This window comes from Coturnix japonica, chromosome 4, assembly GCF_001577835.2.
Source record: "Coturnix japonica isolate 7356 chromosome 4, Coturnix japonica 2.1, whole genome shotgun sequence".
Lineage (NCBI taxonomy): Eukaryota > Metazoa > Chordata > Aves > Galliformes > Phasianidae > Coturnix > Coturnix japonica.
This window is the reverse complement of record NC_029519.1, coordinates 72850341-72874523: the sequence shown is the minus strand read 5'-3', so window position 1 is coordinate 72874523 and position 24183 is coordinate 72850341. Positions and strand designations below refer to the sequence as shown.

Sequence of the window (24183 nt, the reverse complement as noted above, 5' to 3'; positions counted from 1 at the left end):
AATCATGACAATTCTGATGGATTCAGTGGGCTTTATAATTGATTTCTTTCCTTCCACCAGCTACTTGAAAGTCCCCTGCATTCCTATAGCCTATGCTGAAAATGCTTTATTATATTTTGTTTGAATTCAGTCCCTTTTCCATGGAGCACTATCTGGTTCTAACCATTTGCAAATGCACTTAATCATAAACACCATTATGATTCTGTGGAATTTTAACTGCTTGCCAAATGACATAGGGAGGATAAGACTCATCATAAGAAAGTACAAATAAGCAATTCATAGGGTACAAAACTTTCCAACACAATTTCACATTTTCTGTGTAAAGAACACTTGAAAGTTCATTGGTCTTTATATCATAATTATACCTCACTGACTGCAGGCATGCTGACTGTAACGCTAATGCACTCCAAAAGCTGGTATAGAGGCAGAGATAAACCCAAAGAAATACTGTCAATCTAAGAACTAGACTGGAGCCTTCTTGTAAATATTTAATTCCATTAAAATAATAATAATAATGATAAATTCTGTCTCTGTGTGAACTCACTGAAGACCCACAAGAGTAACAAAGTCACATACAGCAACTTACACAAGACCACTCAGTCTTACTTTTGTAAGTACAATAAACTATGACCTTAATAAGATGAACTGACTAGAGGGACCAAAGTTTCTCTATGGACTACAGAAGGAGAAGGCCTGACAAAACACCTGAATTCTAGAGTGAAAATCAGGTGAGATTAAAGCTCTGATGACAATGAGGTAGAAATGCAGAACATTATATTTGCAGTATCAGTTCTTCCACAGATGGGGTCTATAACATGTAAACAAAATGAAAGCACAGAATAACATTCAATATGCAAACTATTCAAAAAATCCCTGTCAACGTCTTTTATCTTTGCTTTCATGCACAATGCCAGACCATAAACGCTAAGTGATAGCATGGGACTACTTATGCTTTAAATTTAAAGTGCATGCTCTCTGCCAGGAAGCACAGTCAGCATTCCATCACAGCTCCCATTTTCAGCACATTTCAAAACATGTGTAATGGTTGAAGAAAATTCACACCATAGCAATCTGAAGTCTAGTAATATCAGTATAGAGTCAAATCCTGAGACTTTTGCTCAGCTCAAATGTTTGTATAACTGTACTGAAGAGAAAAGATAAGGGAGAAATGTTCTTCTGTCTTTCCAAATGACTTTTGTGAAGTCAGCTGGTAGCATTTTGTCCACTGACAAAGTTCTTAGAGATTTCCCACTTACTGTGTGTGACCACAACCCCTCCAAGACCAGCTTGAAGATGCCATCTAGATTGTTTGATGATAATCCTTTCAGATTTATTACAACTGTGTAGGTGTGTATACATGTACATTTACATGCATCCACATATCTCCTTCTGGAATAACTTGCAGCAGATCCTAGTCCTTTGTTCTTCTGCTTTTGTTCTTTGCATACTACTGAAACTCGTCTTCTGAGAAGCAAAACTCAACATAAAAGTAACATATTTAATGACTACCAAAAAAAAAAAAACCAAAAAAAACCCCAAAAAACTGTGTAAGAAGTGGTTTGCAATATAATATTAGTTCACTAAGCTGGATTTATCTCTAAAGTCTTCAAGTTGCCCTGTGTAGAAAACAAGTTTTTCTAAGATAGTGTTAACATGAGAGATTTTTTTGTAAACCTCAGTGTGTCCTTCGGGCTTGAAATTCAGCCGTGATCTTAACACTGTTTATTTTGCCAGACAACTGGCACAATCACACAGTCAGTGACATGCTGTACAGGCTTTTATGCTCTAGCTGGGTGAGATGGGAAAAAATTCCCACTGAGCTTTTATCCTTTTAGCTTTCAATCCCAAAACTGAAATAGGTAAAGATTTTAAAAAATTCTTTTTGGACTTGAAATAAACACTAAATCTCAGCTTTGAGACAGACAGAGCACAGAATCCTGATGCGCTTGGTGGTAGTTCCACTCCAAGAAATAATATTTGACTTTGAAACACATTTAAAATATGCTATGTAGGCATAACATAACTTGGTCACAAACACACACACAAACACACACACACAAAAGAAGAGTCACAATTGCAAGAGAAATGAAATATGTACTTAATCATCCAGGCAGCCTCGCCAAATTCCACTGATTTTTGATTAAACAGAATAGACAGATAATCACAACTATGACTGTCCTTCCAATCAGTGGCCTCTGCAGGAAATCAATTCTGTAGTTAAAAGGCCCCTATCAAGAGAAAATTCTTATTTCACAAAAGACCTACCGCGTTTGTGTTATTCACAATGTATTTCACAATTCTTGCAGTTTAAATTTTGCAGACATAGAAGGGCTGTTGTTACTGTTTTTTTTCCTCATAATCACTCTTCTTGTTGCTTCTAATATAGCATTCATTGTAAATACACTCAATGGGTCGATTTCATTCTCACTTATAAAGTCCACTTAATCTTTCGAGAAGCCATGAAAAGCTTCTTGGTTCAGTAATGATGTGGGAACACTTTTTAAGAAAGAGTTTCAAGGAGAGGTGTTTGTTATTTTTTAATTAAGGTTTTGAACAGGATAAACATCATTCTAAATGACAGACTGTCCCATTCCTGTACTTTATACTCAGGAACATCCAAAAGGACTTTGAAATAGTGTATAAAGAATGAAGAGGTTGAAAGCTTGACACAGAATTTGTGTGGGTATTTGAAAATCACAGGATTTGTCTTTTTCCTTTCTGCAGAAAACTCTATGGAAAACCCATACCCAGGAGTTAGTGGCCATAAAAGCCTTCATGGCATTTTTCCCCTTCTATATTATTCATCAAGAGGAAATATTCCAGTTCCATACACCACAGATATACCTAAGGTGACTATCTACTTGGTGAAAATCATTCTCCCATATTTTAAAGCCAATAAAATATTTCACATTCATATTTGCAGTTTTCTCCATTAGGAAAAAAAATAAATAAATAAATAAAAATTTGCCACATACCTTTTTTTTGTTGGTGGGACAAATGTAGAAATTGTCAATAACAGTGGCGATCCCAGGCTGTAGATTCAGCTTTGTATATAACGTCCCAAAATCTGAGGACCTGAAAGAAACCAAACATCTGTAAGTGCTTTCTTCTAAAGGCTTCACCACAGAAATGCTCCGAGGAAAATAAGTAAATAAACAAGTAAAAGATCACTTTGTGTAACTATCCATTTTCATTACTTCTCTTCCATTCTCTGCCATTTCAGAACATGGTTTTGTGTGAAGAACAATTATGGCCTAAAATCAGAGGGTTTTGGAATTGACAAAAGAACTCCTGAAGTTCTTTTTCAGAGGATCACTACAGTTCTGAATAAATAAAATCAAAGCAGGTACTTGACCATCAGTATTTCTTATAAACTAAGCTATGAATATGACAAATGGGAGCACTGTTCAGAAACTAGTTCAGAAACTTTTGTTTCAGAAATTCCTGAAAACCTGACGGCAAGAAATGACATCTGATTTAGGTACCTGCACCTGCAATGCCAAGTATAAAATCAATGATCAAGTAAAACATTAGTTTAGCAAAATGTTAATAAGCAAAACCCACAGCAAGTCACATCCAAAATTAAATGACTTTGGATGAAGCCACATTTGTTCTGTACAGCATCAAATTACACCATATGGTCTCTTCATATTTACAGTTTTTCCCTTCTCATTTGGAAGGGGACTCATCTAAGGCACCGGTCCCTTCCTCCACCAAGAAGCCTCCCCTAAAACAGATGGTTGCTGGGTGGACTTCCATGCCATTACATTCTCCCCACTGGAATAACCATCTCTTTTTAAACAGAACTGAAGATGCCCTGCCAAGTATTTCTGTGATCACACACTGCAGCTCTCACATCCAGCCTATCCAAGATAATCACTACCTGTGCCCCTCCCAGCATGACACTGAGGACAGCCTATAACCAATTTCTGTCCTGTAGCACTATTCTGCCATTTTTATTGCTCATAAATGGGCTCTTCCTTGCATACTCCTCACCCAGGTGAGTTATTGTTGATGTTCATATAGACAAGACTGAGTAAAGAAGTGAGACAAGGAATCCCTAGCTCACCATGTCCTTGACAGATGGCTCAGAGCAGATCTCCTTCAAGGTACACAAAGCAGAACAGTCCCACTTGCCTGCAGGAGGGCACCTGGCCTCCATCTGCCCCCATCCCACCAAGAAGGACACTTGATCCAGAGGACACATGCTATGAAGCTATTTTGTTATCACTCGTCCAGTTGTCCACATGTTGCAAGAACTTCTAGCTGTGGTCTTGGAATAGTTTTTTATGCTTTTGTCATCATCAAGAACATGAGGTACAAAGTCACAGAACCAGAGAATGGCTTGGTTTGGAAGGAACCTCATGGATCATCAAGTTCCAACTTCCTTACTTCCCTACCATGCGCAAAATGTTACAATACATTTGGATTAGGCCCAAAGGCACAAAAGTAAATAATCACGTGTATTTACCTTATTCATCTGCGCTGTGTATGGGTCAAAAATGACTGTGATACACAGATCATATTCACAGCCTGAGGCCAAAAGTATATCCATTTTATAGTCACACCTGGACAGATTAGATCCAATTTTTTTTTCCATAGTGTAGTTTTGTTTGAAGATATGTAACAGTGCATTACAAAACTTAATGCAATCAGAGCAATTCGGTTCAGACAAATGATGATGTAGAAATCAAATACGTACAATTGCACTGCACTGGGTATTTACCCCAAGCTAATTAAAATTCTAAGGGGAATAGGGTGAACGGTGCTGAATCTAATTTGCCAGAGGTGTTTGACAGAAAAGAAACTGAAGAAAAGAGTACAATACTGACTTCAGCCAGACGTTCTGAGATCATGCAGAACAAGTATGCTGGAAACAGAGCCCAGGATACTGTCTTTGAGGAAATAATAGCAGGACAGCTGCTTGCCCAGTAATAAAATCCTGAAATCATTCTCTGAACCTTAAGACAACCTAATTTACCTTGAATAGGCAATTCCAAGATTAATACAATGGGATCTCTGGAGAGTGACACCACAGGAGTGATGGGGATGACAACTGCATCAAGGTATGAAAAGAGCAGAGGGAGGAAGCCCAAAACAGATAAAAAGTTCTAGTTTAAAACTTCCTATTCTAATTCTTAGTACTTATAAAAAGTATCACAAAGAAAAAATAAAGTTATATAAAAAAAAGTATGCTAAGTTAAAAAAGATATTTTCAGAGAAAGGTAGAAAAACTATAGTCAAAATTAATTTCTTTCATAGACATGAACTAACTGAAGGGGAAAAAAATCAGGAAAAAAGAGAATTCTAATTTCAGTCTGACACAATAGGATAATGCATATCCATAAAGATGTGCCATGCTGATAGCAGAAGATCATGGATCTATAGAAAAAAAAAATTATTCATACTCAAAGAACTTTTTTCCTTTGACGTAGTCCTAGAATACCAGCTACTCCTTGAGAAATCTATATACAAGAGGATGTAACTCAAGGACGCTGCTTAAGGGAAGCACCATGCAAAAGATTAGTTGGCTTTCCAGACCACAGCTCTTTTACTTGAGCTATGTGTTCCCTGTTCCCCAACTCTGCATATATAAAGAATTAACATTTTACTAACAGAAGTCTCTGCAATAACTCAGCTGCAGGTTTGGGGAGGATGAATTCTGGGACTGCAGTGCATGCCTGCTTTGGGTATATATTAAGTAGCAGTACTAAATGTATTTTGAACCAAATTTAGAAGAGAAGCTTTTTTGTTTTTATTTTCTGTGTGTAAAAAAATAAGATTGTACCATGTCAGAAGTGTTAAGAAGAAAAAAAGGAAAAAAAAAAAAAAAAAAAAAAAAAAAAAAAAAAACACATAAACCTTTTGTACTTATCAGGAAAAGTATTTTCTTTCTTCTCTAAAAATTCATGAAAAGAAATACTTTAAGGTAAAATGCTAAGAAGATAAATTTATGATATAAGGAGTAAAAAGAGTCTTTAGAAAAATCTTTCCATAGTGCAGTTTATTTGCAGTGGAAGCACAATAGCAGAACTCTGTAAACCCAAGCAAGAAGTCAAAGGGTTGATTTCTTAACCATGGGCCTGGATGCTGTGGAAGCATTGACCATTTTTGCTTGAGGCATTTCAGTGGATACAGAAAGCTATCCACTTCTTATCTCAAACTGCCAATTATCTAAGCATAAAAAAATAGCTACAGACTATGTGGATAACAGAATCATAGAATATCCCGAGTTGGAAAGGACACATAAGGATCATGGAGTCATAGAATCACAGAATGGTTTAAAGAGGTGACCTTAAAGCCCATCCAGTTCCAACCCTCTACCACAGGCAGGGCTGTCCCCCACTAGATCAGGCTGCCTAGAGCTCCATCCAGCCTGGCCCTGAGTGCCTCCAGAGATGAGGCATCCACAACCTCTTTGGGGTATTCTGTTCCAGCACCTCAGCATCCAATGATTAAAAACTGTCTTCCTAATACCTAGCCTAAATCACCCCTCTTTCATTTTAAAGCCATTTTCCCCGCTCATATTAGTCCAACTTCCAACTCCACACAGCATCACCCAAAACCAAAACCCAAAATGTGAGAGCACTTCCCAAATGCTCCCAGAGCACCAGCAGCTTGGGGCCGTGCCCACCACCCTCTGGCCCAGACCCTTTCCCTGACCCCTACCTGCCCCTCCCCTGACACAGCTCCATGCTGTTCCCTCTGGTCCTGTCACTGTCACCAGAGAGCAGAGATCAGCACTGCCCCTCTGCTCCCCTTGAAGAGCTGCCATGAGGGCTCAGCGTCCCCTGCTCTGGGCTGAACAAACCAAGGGACCTCATGCAACCTGTTTCTGACAGGCTTTCCCACTAGGTAATAGATTCTTTGGAAGTGTATGCATCTGCTGAAGTATGTGTCATTATTCATTTTTGTGTTCAAGGAAAAATCACTTGTCACTCTGCGAACACTGTGTTGAAATAGCAATCACTAAAATAAAACAATATTACAGCACTGACAGAATCATGCCTTTTTATCTTGTTTTAATACAGTTAGCTCTAAGTATGGTTGGGAAACCTTCCAAATGGCACAAAAATTTACCCTGATGAAAAACAAGAAACCTCAAAACCCCCTAAACTCTGGGGAACTTCGGATCTTGTCTGTTAAAATGTGATTTTTAATCGGTGCAGTCGATACGGTGGAGGGAACGGATGCCATTCAGAGGGACCTTGACAGGCTGGAAAGCTGGGCTCGGGTGAACCTAATGAGGTTCAACACGGCAAAGTGCAAGGTTTTGCACTTGGGCCGGAAGAACCCCAGGCACCTGTACAGCCTGGGAGGAGTTGTCCTTGAGAGCAGCTCGGCAGAAAAAGACCTAGGGGTCCTGATAGATGAAAAACTTAACATGAGCCAGCAGTGCGCTCTGGCAGCCCGGAAAGCAAATGGGATCCTGGGCTCCATCAGGAGAGGGGTGGTCAGCAGGGATAGGGAGGTGATCGTCCCTCTCTACTCTGCTCTTGTGAGGCCCCATCTGGAGTACTGTGTCCAGGTGTGGAGCCCTCAGTACAAAAAAGATATAGAGATTTTGGAAAGGGTCCAGAGGAGGGCCACAAAGATGATCAGGGGGCTGGAGCACCTCCCCTATGAGGACAGGCTGAGGGAGTTGGGTTTGTTCAGCTTGGAGAAGAGAAGGTTGCGGGGTGACCTCATTGCAGCCTTTCAGTACCTGAAGGGAACTTACTCCCAGGAGGGGAGTAAACTCTTCGAAAGGGCTGATAATAGCAGGACACGGGGAAATGGTTTTAAGTTGAAGGAGGGAAGATTTAGGTTGGATGTTAGGGGAAAGTTCTTTACTAGAAGAGTGGTTAGGTCCTGGAACAGGCTGCCCAGTGAGGTTGTGGATGCCCCGTCCTTGGAGGTGTTCAAGGCCAGGTTGGACGGGGCCCTGGGCAACCTGATCTAGTAAAGGTGTATGTTTGGTGGCCCTGCTGGGCAGGGGGGTTGGAGCTACATGATCCTTGAGGTCCCTTCCAATCCGGGTAATTCTGTGATTCTGTGATTCTGTGATTCTGTGATTTTTTTAACTGAGCTAAAATAAATCTATACCTTGTATAGCTTGAAGCTGTACCCAAACTCTGAGTCTGTACACCTTCCGAACTGGGAGAAGATATACAAAAGATACCAAAACAGACATGAATCAAATGTCTGCTTTCACTATCATTACACAACTCCACTGACAACTCACACCTACAACTCAGTATTTATGCTAGCTGTCTTTGCAGAAGTTATTTACAAGTATATAGTAAAATAGATATAGCAAACATATTAAAATGTAAATGGTAAGATGATAAGGAAAAATGTCTGAAAGATCAATATGGCAAAATCCCAGGTGAAATTTAATGCTGAAAGAAACTGTCAACTGAAAACACTTCCTTCTTCCTTTTATTTTTACTGAATTGAAGAGATACACCAGAATGAAGAGACGCACCAGAAAGACAACGGTTGGAATACTTAGCAATTATTTAAACTGATTTCCTTTACCTTTCTTCCTTTACCTTCCTCCCACCTTGGTGTCATCAGTAAACTTACTGAAGGTGCACTCAATTCCTTCATCCAGGTCATCAACAAAGGATATTAAACAGGATAGGCCCCTCCACCAGCCCCTGGGGTACGCCACTCCTGATCGGTCACCAGCTGGATTTAACTCCATTTACATACAATTTGTTCCAGGACCAACCCTTCAGTCCATTCTTTAGCTAGCAAATAGTGTACCTGTTCAAGTCACAATACTACCACAATACTTCAAACATCTGTATGGAAAATACATAGCTATCTATAGGATAGTAAAGAAGAAGTGAAGCTTCTGAAACAGACACATCAGACCAAGCATGTCCAACTAACAGTCCACAGGCTGCATATAGCCTGGAACAGCTCGTGACATGAGTTGACTGCATGGGGTCTGACATGGAAGTGTATACGAAGCACAGATGTGTCAATGAATTCCTCCATGTGGAAATAATTGCACCCGTTTACATTCATCAGCACTTCCTCAGTGTTTATGGAGACCAAACAGTGAATGCGGTAGTGATGTGGTATATTTCAGCAGAGGTGACAGCAACTGTGGGCCACCTCCGCTGGTACATACTTTTACATACATGGCATGCAGGTTCTTGATCATCACTGGTGAAAAAGCACAGCTAATGGTGGTGACTATGTTGAGAAATAGGGCATTGTAGTTGAGAGTTTTCTCTATCAAATAGCATTACTATCCTCTTTGTATCTCTTTTAGTTTCCATGGAAATAAAAAGGGGGCATTACATTCAGAGCAACCTAAGTATATGCAGCCCAAGAAAATTCCTCTTCACTCAGTTCAGCTGATTGGTTGGGCATCCATATATCAGACATTCCAACAACATATGCCAAGAAAAACCCTTCTGAAAGGGAAGTAATCAGAAAAACATCATTAAAGTGGTGCACTCATGCAATTTCATTAACTGAACAACACAGGAGACTTCAAGGACTCTCATATACACGGCGTGGAAATTGTAAAGACATTGGTTAGCCTCATAAAATCTTTTTGAACACTGCCACCATTCTCTCCCTACAGATCCCCAAGCCTTACTTCACAGTAGAAACACATTATAATGGTTCAGTTCCAATACCTGAATCATCATATACTTTGGAATTCATGCAAATGAAAATTTCTTCAACAGCTATACAAGAGTATGACTTCTAGCAATCCAATTAACAGATTACTTGTCAGCTTCTGGATCTACTGAAGTACCTTTCTCTGCTTTCCACAAAAGTTGAGCCTTTTTGAAGTTATGTGCACTTTTTCCTCTCAAAAATAGAAAAACTATAGAAACGTTTCCTTGGCTTAATCCAGTTTTACACTAAACACTCGATGGTGCAGGCAAGAGCTAACAGATAAACTTAACTACTTCAAATTTAGAGGATACAGAGTCTAGTTTTTCCTTTTTTCTTCCCTTTTGCAGTATGAAAATGAATTTATCCTGGCTTTATTTACCCATCCATTACTAGTAATGCTAGCCAGATACTTAAGAACTGTTTATCAAAACATTCTTTTTGGCTGAAGTTAACTGCTATTGCTCTGTATTACTCTGATAAGTATAGAAGACAGCACAACCCTCTGTTTATACACTTATGGAGACTGGTTCCAAGCTACATACACATGAAAAGACCTTTAGTGTCAGTCATTAAATGCATGTAAAATGAAAGACAAGCAGCTATTTGCAGGAACTTTTCAGCAACTTGTAAATATATATTCACATCCAACTGTAAAATACTATTTCCAAGAGCTCCAAAGAAAACAAACAAACAAACAAAAGAGCAAAACCTGAACATTTGCCCAGTTAGAACTCAAAGAGGATCAAACTGTCACAATGTCTAGAACTGAACTTCTGCTGACTGTCTAAAATGTACCTGACTCAATTGTCTGACCTGAGAGGGAAAACCACTTCTAAGTGGCCAGAAAATAAAGAGAGAAAAGTAAAGCAGAAGGTTATTTCCAATCTCAGCCTTCACAATCCCACCCTGTCTCTGAGTGACCCAGACAAAATCGTAGCACAGCACAGAAAATTGATGGTATCTTTGAGGGAATGTGGCAGGTGGCAAGTCATAACTGTGTCTAGCAATGAAGCTGATATTTGACACAGAAATGTGGCACAGAAATTTAAGTTATGATTCTTCTTTCCTTACAGGTCACACTTTCTCTTGCTGGTATCCTCTGCTGTGGATTTATCATGCATTTTTATTTGGTTATTACTTATAACCAAGCTACTTATTCTGTACAGTGTACACACATGCATTTAAACTCCTACAGATAGCTGTGTCTTCAACATATGCTACAGTTCTCCCAGGGCTGTATTCAAACATTCCTGCTCTGAACAGCCTTGATGTACACCACCACAGTTATCTTTTGCAGTCCTTCATTAGTCCTTCAATATACCACAAACATCCTGCTCATTAGCCTATAATCGAGCTGCTTATCAGTTACATGTTTAAACTCCTCATTACTTTGCTGCACAGCTCCAGTAATTAGGCTTCATATTTTACAGGCTTCCACAACACTGCATTAATTTCTATTAGCTGCAGTCACCACTTTTTCTCAAGGAAATGGTTAGTTTAGGTAGAACATCTATTTCAAAAGTAGTGCCTTGCGTATTAATTCAGTTTTAAAGGCAAAGAAACCACTGATGGCACATATGAAAAGGTACATTGTGAAGCCATTCACACAATACACAGTTTTTTCTAGTGAATACACTCAACCTTATAAGACAGTGTCACAGGGACAAGGAAGCCAAGACACACTGAGGAAGACAGGGATATGCTAAAATGTAATTTTCAACAATTACATTTACTAACAAGATTGCCAGAAGTAGAAACATCTTCATATCACTTCCAGTATGATTCCTGTTTTGGGAGAGTTGTGATTGGAAATAAAGTCATTTCAAAGGAAAGTTTCTCATTTGATATACTCGTGTTCTTTGAGGAAATAGGTTGGTATAAAAACATTTTCTTGAGGCTTGCATGGAACATTAAAATTTTCCACCATGGAAAAATGTTAGGTATTTCCTACAGCCCGACACTTCTATTTAAACCACTGCACACAGCTGAAATATTTCTGAAACAATTTTATTCTCCCAGAAACAGTCAGGCAAGGCAAGTCCTTGGAAGGCAATAAGGATGTTGGGATATATGAGAAGAGAGAATTTGGTCTTGTGCTTTCTGATCAGAACAGCAAGTTTTCTTGCTGCAACAGGAACATTTAGGAATTAAAAAAAAATAACTGATAGTAGTTTAATAAATTTTATGTGCATATCCTCACACATTATTGTGCATTCCTCTAGCAGTAGCCATTACCAATTGTAATAGTCAGCTACTGATACTCCAGTAAGTGGAACTCCTCTTTGACTCAGTTTGTAGAAGTTTTTACTTTTTTTGCTGAAGTGCTGACCTCAGCTTTATGATGGTGCTTGGTAAGAGGAGGGAGTGAATTACAAGGCCAGGATGTTACACTGCAAAAAGATAAATATGCCTATCTTTTGTCAGTGATTGGACTGTATTTCTCTGCCATTGAAGCTAAATGCCTGGAAGAATTGAGGGAATATCTGGGCATGTTTATGAAGAAGGAAAATATTCCCAAACTGTAAGTAAATACAGATAAACAGACACTGCAGAATGTTAAGCCTTGTGCTGAGTGCAATAAGGACCTACCAAGTCCCACAGTCATTTCTTGTGGGTTTTTTCTGGCATGTTTCTCCAAAACAGCTTGTATATCACAGATTGAGGCTGGGCACTACTCAAAGGGAGCTCAAGTTAGTCTAAAATATCAGCTCCTGCATCTCTGGTGTTAGGGGTAGTAAATGATCTAAGCTATTACAATTACCCCGGGAACAAAACCTGTAAAAAGAATTTTAGGGCATCGCTTTGAATCCTTGTCCTACCACAGCAGTTCACTACCTCACTCACGTGGATCCACCATCAAGGTTGCTTTGAGGCATCCGAAGTCATGAAAATTTCCACACAGTTAAACAAGCTCACATTTTCCAAACAGCCATTAAAAGCAATGCACCTGCTACCTGACCTGCTGCTTTGCAAACACAGCGGTTCCACATACAGTTACCAACAGTAGAGCGTACCTTGTGAAGCTGCAACCACCACTTCAGCAGGATATGTTTCTGCTGCTTGCTAATGACCTCAGCCATGATCTCCTAATAGCCTCTGACAATTCCAGTCTCTCTCCTGTGGCTGCAGTGACACCTGGGGAGGGCTTGGCCTATCAGCTGAAGCTTGGCTGGCTGTTGGACTTGGCAAGCAAGCAGCAATAAAACCCCAGCAGATGTTTCTGCTTTTATAGCAGCTCTTCCAAACCCATGGCCAGACATAAATCCAAAATAGATCCAGAAAAGAGACAAACAGTGCCACCATCACGGCTCTTAAAATTAGACGGCAAAAACAACCTTGTCTGCAGGACTCTGAGAGACCATTAATAGCAGCAGGTGAAGTGTTCCTATAAACTATACAGACAGATTACCAGGGGGCAGCCACAGCAAATGCAGCACTGTATCAGAGTTTGCTAGGAAACAGGATGCAAAGAGAAACACATGCATTTACAAAGGAGTTTCCAAACTAAGACTGCAATTCACAGCAACAAGCCCAGGAAGCAGGTGATCTTATGGCCATTAAAACTTTCATACGCAACCATGGTGCTTCCACGCTGTGGTCATTAATGTTCTAAAAATAAATCAGAAAGGAGATGATCCTTGGTGGGAGAAGCATTCTGCGAATGTGCCATGCTGCATCTGTTTTGTGAAAAGACAGTGGCAGTAAGAGCACATTTACAGCTGACATTGTGTTTTAACAGAGAGTGGGTGATATATGCCAGGGTGACATGCTAATACATTTGTTCACTCGATGATGACTAACTGCTAACTGAAGTTCAGTCCATGATAAATTCTTGCCATGTAATTTCACATGAAAGTGAAAACAACCCCCACAGAATAAGATTAACTCTTTATATTTAAAACTACACAAAGAGTGCTCAAGGAGCTGAAAACTTCAATCACATACTTGTCAAGCAATCAGGCAGATCAGGAAGAGAAAAAAGTGGACCTGCAGCTAAAAAAGAGTCAAGCTCAGATAAAGCTGCTAGCAAGTGAAGCAGCCCTGCAGGCATCTACGGTCTCCCATGGAGGTTGGGGGCAGCAGGCGATGGCCTACTTGACTCTAGGAGTTCTGTGCTGGTAGTTGTTCTGGACCACTAAAAGCTGTAGACAGAAGTCTGCAGACATGACAGCATCCAAGATGATGGGAAAGAGATCAGTGGGATCTTCAGACATTGCAGCTACAAAAGCCTGAGTCCCGCCATGATGACGAAGGCTGGAAGCTAAGAGTGCTGGCATGTGGAGAACAGCTCCTGCTTCTACGGGTCTGTGACTAGAAAATGCCTTCAGTGCCCTGCAGGCAAATGAAGGTCTGGAAGCATCCATCAACATATCAAATGGGCTATGTCTGACAACTCAACAGCTCCAGGAGGAAGGGCAGGTGACAGTAGTTGAGGACGCTCCACTCCAGAGGATGTGGCACCCACTTGCTGACCTGATCTGCTGTGCTGTTTGTCAGGGCTTGTATCTGGGAAGTGGTAGAGATGAAGCTTAGTTTTTTTCTGTTCCTTAATTTTTTAATCCCTGCTGCTCTTTTTCATGGGCACCAACAAGATTGCTAGGGGAGCTGTGAGAATGCACCAACTGTGACTACACAGATACGGAGGAAAAGAAACTAACGAGGATCCAGGTTATTTTCTTCTCAGTTCTCCTGTTGTGGGACAAAGCACTTGAGAAGGCACAAATGGATCCTCCAAGTTAATATATAGTAAGGTCCCTGGTGTTGACACAGTGATTTGGTTTTTACTACCATAACATTCTCTCTGGAGTTCAAGGGCTGCTAGAGAGAAAGAGAAACAAACATTGAACAAATCAGTATTCTGTTTTGTAAGAAACATTTGATGCTGCAGTGTAAGTTAAACAAAACTTCCTGTAAGTCCTGGATTTTCAGTGAAGTAACACTGATTAGAAAGAAATAATGAAAAAATAACATTTGGGTTCCAGCACTGATATCTTTGTAAACTCACACAGCGCTTGTAGTGAATGCTACCAAAACTCTACAGGACATAAAAAAGTTTCTTATGTGAGAACTCCCTCTGGACCACAACACTTTACTCTTTTTGGGAAGAAGGAAATGTTATGAGAATTGTGCACAGGGAGTGTTTGTAGTTCTATTTGTAGATATGTAATCTTCCTAGGTACTATTAAAATAAACTGGCCATACGAATTGAAGATATCACTAAGAAAAACATCAACAGATATCACTCTTAAAACAAGAGACACCTTTCACAATCAAACTCTACATTAATTTTAAAAAAATTCCTACAAAATCTCTACAGCTGCCCCAAATGTTTATGAAAACCATAAGAGCCAATTACTTTTCACAGTTATTTACATCAGGAAATATGCCTAGGGGGCATTTTCATTCCTGTAATTAGTCTCTTCACATGACCACTTCCAGTCTTAATGGTGTTTTCCAAGCACTAACTGCATCAGCAGATCTTGAGCTAATTAAAAACACACAATGCCCATCAAGCTTTGCAGTTAATTATAAGACAAGAAAGGAGGGCAGCAAGAATGTTGGACATTGGTTTGCATGTACACCAGAATCAAAATTGTACAGTAACAGAATATATAATGATTTTTTTGTCTGTCTGCAGAAGTATTATACATCCACAGACTGAGCAAAATATTTCCCTTTCATTTTAATAAAAATGATCACTTTCTAGGTAAATTTGTTTGTTATTTATTACTTCTCCATCCACTGTCCTAAGATTTCCCAATGTGGAAATGGATTCTCACTTAGAAGACTGTATAGATGTAGGAAGAACTACACTATATCATGAAAAGCTCACAAAGTAATCTTGCAAAAGATAAATACATAAAGTCTTTAGGGAACTTTAGGGTTAGTATAAAAGGAAAAAGCTTAACGTCTTGTAGGAAATCTGAGGCAGACCCACAGAACTGCAGCCATCCTTCCTGAAGATCTCTTCCAGCATTTAATTTCAAGGACCAAGGTTTTTTTCTTTTCTCCAGTCTAGACGGAACCAGGCTGGACGACCAGATATAAATGTGTTTTTATTTTCCTTTTAATCTGAGACAAACTCTGATTATCACCACTGAGATGATAACCAACTGAAAAGGCTTTGCAATACATTTGCACAGTTGTATTTACATCTTCATCTTCACTGTTGAATGCTCCTGAAGACAATTCACCGGTAAGAACTTTCTATTTTGTACAATTTTCAATATCCTGTGCTAGTAAAAATGTCAGATCTGAGTCATAATTTTGTTGTTCCTATACATTTACTTAGGGAAAAAATGGAATCTAAGTTTAGACAGTGTCCTATTGCTAAACTGGTATACTGTCTATATTTAAAATTATCACCGATTAACCTGTCTGTAACACCAAATCCTATAAAATAAATGACATACACAAAAATAAATAAATAAATAAGGAAAAAAAACCCAGCTGTACCAAAGGGCAGGCTAAACATTCCCAAAATCTTCAGCAGAAAGTTTGAGGAAAACGACCTAACTCCTGAGCTATATACTGGCCAAATGCCTTGACAGCATAGATTGTGCGGTCATACAAAAGTATATATGATAAATGGAAAAAGAAACAAAAAAAATTGAGGTAGCAAATGAGCAGCCCTAAGTGACCACTGCTAAAACTTGATAATTCTTAGATCAAATTTCCCTGTCTTAATTATTTCAATTATTTAAATATATATTCTTCTAGGAGCAAGAAAATAGAAAACTTTGGTAAAATAGATTTTTCCTCATTATGAATTTCACTTTAAGACTTTGACAAGATCCTTTTGATCACTTAAGCTGCAGAAGAGTATCTTCTATATGAGACAAACATATCTCTCAACCATACATAACAGTTGTCATTAGTTCATTAACAATTAGTCCAAGAATACCAAAATGGGCATCACACACACACATTTTTCAAGATGTAATTTTGTCACTTTTAGTTCTCTTCTCTTTTCTTTATTAAGAAGATGGTAGTAAAACTGATTGATGGGTAATCTTATTGTAACAGGAGGACTTGTCATCCAACTCTTTGACCTTGTCTTCACACTAACAGTCGAGCATCTCTAAAATCTGTTAACTTCAGAATTTACAAAAGTATTAATGACAGGACATCAGAACTTTTCAGGTTTGATAAGACCTAATGATAGCAAATGAGTTTGGACAGGATCATCCATGATGTACTTTAACAGACATAGACAAACTTCATTATTCCACTTTATGATTTAGGACAAATAGAGCAACTCTTAAGCTACTTTTTATTATGCTTGCTTTTTTACTGATGAACATTATGCTTTGGGGTTAAGATGGGCCAAATTGTGTAACAAGAAATAAAAAGCTATTCTGACGAAGAACTTGAAAATGCAACTCCCTTTCCGAAACAGTTACAGAACTGAAAAAGCTGAGTCATTCCTTATTGAACAAGTACTGAGAAAACTTGAGAAGTAGCCTACCTAACTCAGAGCAGACTTAATCTTTAATCATTATGTCCAATGTACAAAACAGGAGCTCCTTGCCCCTATCATACATGTGAGACCTCAATTTCTGCAATTCATGAAGATGAAACATACAGATTTAAGGAGGGAGGAAGAAAATCTTTCCCAGTGGCAATAGTTTCCTTTGTTGGCAATATTATATAAAAATATATAAGGTTGCTTTTATTTATTTATTTATCTTGTATTTGTTAAAGACCCTTTCATTTGCTGCATAGCTATCTCAGGAGGAAAAGTGTTCTTTTGTTCCATCTCTTTCCAGTGGGGAGTTGCACTCTTCCTGTTTACCTTTCATGAGTTCAGTTGCTGTACTGTGTAAGACTATGAAGAATAATATAAAATATGATAATCAAATGACCTACCAAATCCCACAGAAGTTGTCCTCAAACATTAATGTTTTGTCTTCAGAAACATATTAATCTGGTAGTGCAATGAACAGTCACGTCACACCTGTATTTGCATTGGCCACATATGGTCTATTCAGTAGCTGTGTGCAGACAGCATTTTGATTAGTACTTAAAGATTAAAGATTCTAATTATTTTTCTCTGCTTTTAGTTTTCAAATTTACCTCCAATCCTTGTAACATTTCACTAATTTACATAGATAAGTGCACATTCAAATCAGCCGAGCTTCAGAGTCCTCAGTATTCTTCAAATTGTATGAGGTCAGAGAAACTTCTGTTTTTGCCTCAATAAAGTATAAAAATAGAGCAATATCAAAACCTATTGCCTTTATGAAATGGAAGACGTGAAACTGCAGGATAGTACTATATGATCATAACCTGTAAATTATTATTAAAAGAGGTAAAATAATAATTAGGTTTTTGTTGTTTATTCTGTTAAGAATGCACATCATAAGCAAGGGATATTAGCAAATGCATTTATACAAAATTTCAAGTGATTCCAGCTTTGGGCTATCTGCACTGATAATCAAAATGTAATTACTTTTAAACCACATGATAGAGTTGGTTTAATGCAACAGATACTTTAAAAGCAAATTGTGAGTTGTACCTGTTATGAGGTTTTGGTTACTTATAATTTCAGCTCTGTGGTTTTACTAAATGACAACTACAATAATAACACCACATTCAGATTCAGAGATTTAAACAGACATTCTGTAATGTGCGTGAGGAAACCAAAGAATATTTATGCAATAATTATAGTGCAGTATCTGAAAGAAAATACAGCTTAGGCTAAGCATACTGAAGGTAGATATTCAAGTTTCAATTTTATGCTTTACAATTGCCTTTTAAAGTTTTTTACTATAGAATGAAGGGAAAATAAAAGTTGTCTTTGCTAGTAAACACGACTCTCTAGGGGGAAAAAAAAAATCTGTTTCCCACCTCATCCATACGTGCAATTTCCTGTAAGCCTCCTGTTTTTTGTGTCCCTGCTCTCCCCACATCTTATAGTCCACGAGCAGCAGAATAGAGTATGCCTTTGGAGATGGCTGATCTTTAGTAACTGCATTTCAAATTAATACCACAGCACCAGCTGCATATACAATCTTTCCTTTATACCTATCTTTTCTTTACCTTTTGCCCATCAGAATAGCATTGGTTTTTGCTACTGTTCTTTATTTCCATTTCATTCTTGTCTTTTCGCAGTGATTACATAAGACTGTATAGAATCAGCAAGGGAAGAGAAATGCATTATTCCTTATTTTGAAAGCTGGGCATGCAAAGCACAGATTTCATCTAAATTGCAGGTAGAGCATCGCTAATGGTATTGATAGCAGAGTCAGGCATCCTTGGCTCGTGGACAAGCAGACCTATTTGTATCTGCTTTGGAATTTCCTATTATGTTTTATATTGGTATATTAGTGCCCTATGTCAATTTACCGTCCCATTTCAGAGAAGAAAAAAAAAATACCTTAGGTATCAGACACCCTGTCTTCAAGCAACTGTTTCAAAAACTTTTGGTAAGTGCACCCCTATCAGAATATTTCAACTGAAAACACAACATACTTGCAGTGTATTTCCACAGATCAGCAGAAATTTGCAGATCATTAGTGATCCATACCCACAATTTGTGATCCACTAATCATCATACAGATAACTCTAACAGCTATCATTCTTCACAGTTCACTATTCAGCAGTTTTGGTACCTTGCCATTAATTCTGTAGAGAAGAACATGACAGATGGCTGGAAAATTGTTCATCTAAATCCACAGTAGTTTGCTTATTTTAAAACATTACCTCCATTTACCTACCCTGGATTTAGCCTCTCCTCCCCAAATTCACTCGCTACCTCTGCCATTCTAGTTTCTATAACAGTATAGAAAAGGAAAAGCACCAAAAACTGCCAAGCAAATTGAATCTTCTGAGTATGATAAATATTCTACGAAGACATATACAGAAAAGTAGAAGATACTAAGAAGTGGATGACTGCCTTTCCTATGAGGCCCTAATAAAAAAAGGGACCTATGCAAATTGCTTGGACTCAAGCCTTGTGTTTTCTATGCACACGGGCTCTAATTTCATCTCAATACAAATGATTACATAATTTTGCATTACAGTATTTATTCAAACAAATGTCTCTTCTGTTTGTAAATTATGTGAAAAATCAACAATACAGCGGATTATTTGTAAAGTAATCTTGGATTTGCAGAATCTTAACTATGTTTACTGAAAATATGTGAGCTGAAAATATATAACGTGTTAAGTTTTTGCCTGATCAACTATGACTTACAGAATCACGCTTCAGAACTGAAATAAAATAATTTTCAAATCTGAGCAAATAGTCCCAAAAAACTTACAATATTCTGCTGCTCTACTCAACCAGAATAAGTGATTCAATTATTCTTGTGGCTCCGTTTTCATTTTCTGTATCTCAGTAATGTCTCAGCTCTCCAGCCCACTGCCATACGCTTCCTGTCTGAAACTGAATTCAATCACAACCTCAAACACAAGGAAACATAGGAAAGACTTCCAAGGGAAAATTATTGGCCACAGTCAGTCCTCTGATTCCTCAATGGCATTATTTGGTTTTCCATTTAAACCTCAGTACGAGAGGAATGCTAGCATTCTTGCTTGTTGACTTTGCTAACAGGTTCTTTATTGCATGGAACAATGTCAGAAACTAGTATCGGAAAGCAAGAGTGATATTAAAAAGCAGATTTTGTATTACATACCATAAAGCCTGCCATAACAATTACTAGCAGGATTGATTCTGTTAAATGCCCCACTGCAAACCCTAAGTACACACAGGAGCTTGGAAGATCTATTACCAGTACCCTTCCTCAGGTTATCAGAGGAGCTCTGGTTGCTTGCCACTTTGAGTTCCAGAGGAAAGCTACTTGCTCCTACAAAGCAAAGAAGATGTTCTAGTGCCATCCTTCTATTTGTATACTAGATACCATTAACCCTGCTAACAGGGAACAAAACTTGTTAACTAATAATCAATGCTTTAAAAGAATTGATGTACTTTAAAAAAAGTGATTCCCATAACTGTCATTTTCCTATTGCATGTACAGGATTTATAAATATATCTTGCATCCTAAAATCTGCTTATCCAAGCGGTTAAGAATCATTTAATTGAGAGCATATTCCCAGTCCAAGTTATTTCCATAAGTGTAGCACATTTGTTTCCCCCCAACAACCTGAGTCCAACTCAGAAGAAGACTGTAGTGAGTGTAGTTCAAAAGGTTCCTTAGTTCACCTGATGAGCCACTTGCAACAGAGCTGTCTGCTCTTTAATGAGGCCTCTCAATTAATCCTTGTACTCTGCATGTGCACTGCATAATGCATGCCCTTTAGCCAGAGCAGAACTCCCTGAACGCACTGTTCCTCTGCCTGAAACTAATAATGACTGAACATAAATATGAGACATCTTAACAATTGAGCAGAAATATATGAGACACAAATGATGTGTTCAGCATATATCAGAGATGCAAAACTGTCATAGTACCTGTCCTAATAAAGATAATTATAGAGGAAGGGCTTCTTCATCTGGTGTACACTTGTGCCTTTTTGGCAGTGTTTCATCATTTGGAAACATCCTGAATTCATTCACAGCCTTAGAATTTCACATTCTAATTTATTTTGGAATGTTCCAGCTTTCAAAAAGATTCCGTTTCACTACAGAAAAATCACAAATGTCATTAGTCAGTACTATTCACACTTCATGGCTCTTCTTCTTCACATGCACATGGAGAGTGTTCATATTTGAAAATGTTTTCAAGTGGTAATGATGGTGCAACATAACAGTAGTGTAAACCAAACTCAGACTCTCAGTGCTAACAGTCTTGAATAACTGCATAGGGCTACAGTTATTACTACAGTGATTTATAGCTTTTCTTTCAAATAAATAAATAAATGATGAGCATGGAGTTTAACTGTGGTAGAGTCTGATTTCAATGTTGGGCCATTACAGTTGAGCTGACATCTGTGTACAATATCAAATTCATTCATTTAGAAGTTTGCACGATGTTGTAAGCTAGCTAATACAGCTAACTAAGCATTTGCTACTATGTAACAGAATAACACCATGAAGTAATGTTGCAATTCAGAACAAAAGGGCCTTGTCCATTCTTCAAAATCTAAAAGATCTATGATATTTAAGATAACAAAAGGAACAGAACATACATTCAGACAGAAATGTGAATATATGCAAAACACAACAAAATGTAAACGCAGCTTCTGGATACAAGCATAAATCACAGTTTGTAGTCAAGATCCCAATTTCCTATCAGAATGTGTAGAAATATTTCTCTGTTGTATACAACTAACATAAAAATAACTTTCTTCTCAGTAACAGTATTTTAGTCTTTCTTCAAAGTGACCAAGCCAGGAAGCAGCACTCCAGACGGAACTTCACAATAGTAAAGCAGAGGTGGTCAATCATCTCCCTTGCCCTGCTGGCCACCTCCCTCTTCTGATGCAGCTCAGAATACCTTTGGACTTCTGGGATTCAAGAGCAAACTGTGCTGGCTTATGTCCAGATTTTCATCCACCAAGACCCCCAAGTCCTAATCTGTAGTGCCTATCCCAAGGAGTTCTTCCAGGCTGTAGACATATTTGGCACTGCCCCAACCCAAGTGTACCACCTTGCGCCCTCGGCCTTGTTGAACTTCATTCAGTTCATATGGCCTCACTTTTCAAGGTAATCCAGATCCTTTTGGAGAGCATCCCTTCCTTTTCATATCAACTGCACTAATCAGTTTAGTGTCATCTGTGAACTTGCTGAGTGTGCACTTGATCCTACTGTCTAGGTCACTGATGAAAATGTTAACGATACGGAAGAGCACGAGAGGCACCACTCATCACTGGCCTCAACTTGGACATAAAGCCACTGACCAAAACCCTTTGACAACAGCCATCGAGCCAATTCCTTATCCACTGCACAATTTAGAGACAGGGATGTGGGGTCACACAATGTCAAAGACATTTCAGATGTTCATATTTATAAAAAAAAACCCACAAATGTATTCAGAAATTAAAAACAAACAAACAAACAAAAAACACAACTAAAAACAGAGCTGCAAAAGAAGACTACATAACTTCTGCTGCTGCCAAGGCTGGTGAACCATACCTCTGTCATCCCTAACAGATGTTGGTTTATGTGTTTATTAACAAAAATTTTATAAACCATTCAGGCAAGTAATCCAAAGGACAAATATTTTGTAAAGTTTTCCCTAATTTCTAACATGCGTTTTCTTAACTAATATATAAGTCTGTTATTTATTGTCCAGGACGCTGCATTCGTATCATCTTTGCTGATGTTTCTTTCCATGTATTTTACAACTCTTCCAACATCTCCCTTTGACTGTTCTTGTCTAAGACAAATAAACTCACATTCTTCTGGTGTTTGTCACAGGATACATCTTACATCCTCTTTCATTCCTGACACTTCTCCAGGCTTGCTTCTTTATGGTGCCCTCCAAAGCTGAATTTACCAGAAGGACATCTTTGCATTTTTCCATGTCAAATCAGATACATACATTCCAGTGGTCCATTTAAAACCCAAATTTTATTTCTGCAAAATTTCCACATGATTAGTACCACTGAAGACAGAAAGAAATAGAGAGTAGATGCAGTTTATCCTAAAATTAAAAAGAACATCTAAATATCAAGACAGGCCCAAAGAGCTAAATCCATACAACTTTGGAAACAATGGCTAGAGAAAGATTTTGACAGTGGGAGTACAACAGCGTCAGCAAGTACAGCATTGCCAACCGTTTAACAAAAGCAGCCTTGAATTTTGACAAATTTAGCCCTCATTAAATTCAAAATACCAAAGCTTCTCCACATTTAAAGCAAAGGCAAATTAAGCATGGAAAAGGCATCTTCTCTCACTCCATTTTTACTGGGAGAGAATTTCCCTGGTTTCCAAATTCCCACTAGCACTACCAAGACAACAGAAACCCCAAACTAATTTTACTTTATACTTACTCATGTTCCACCAAATCAAAAAATCAGAACTAACAGAAAGCACTAATAGAAACCAAATTCAGAAAGTGAGAGAACATTGCAATAAAATATTTGTGTCATAAGACATACCACTGAAAATTACAATACTTTTTGGCAAATGAATTATCAAATATATATATCTTAATGCAGTCATTGCTGGTTATGACCTATGAGGAAACAACTGGAAATAGATAACTACCCAGGATATACATGAGAGAAAAACACAGCACTGTAAAACAAATGGCAACTCTATTTCTGAAACGATAAGCCCCAGAGCTATCTCATGGCAACATCCTTTAGTCAGTTTTAAATTCTTTATCATCCCCACTACTAAACTTCCCCAGTATACCTATATACTGGTGGATGCATTCTCCTGGAATGCACAGGAGAATGCATCACATGCAACACATTTTTAGTCTGGCTCCCGAAAGAAACAAGACTTACACAGAATCATAGAATGGCTTGGAGGGGACCCAAGCATGATCAGTTTCCATCCCCCTTCCCACAGGCAGGGCCACCAACCTCCAGATCTGGTACTGGACCAGGCTGCCAAGGGCAATATCTAACATTGTCTTGAACACCTCCAAAAATGGGGCATCCCATCATGGGTCATTTGTTTTCTCTTTCATTCTTCTCTGC

General features: G+C 38.4%; 1 protein-coding gene across 1 annotated transcript in view; it reads right to left on the bottom strand.

Moving 5' to 3' along the window:
• SORCS2 (sortilin related VPS10 domain containing receptor 2) overlaps nt 1-24183 on the bottom strand; it is a 509530-nt gene that overhangs the window by 212647 nt on the left and 272700 nt on the right. The window contains exon 3 of the mRNA XM_032444044.1: nt 2976-3075. Within this exon, the coding sequence (XP_032299935.1) occupies nt 2976-3075 (100 nt within the window). The remainder of the gene's footprint in view (nt 1-2975; nt 3076-24183) is intronic.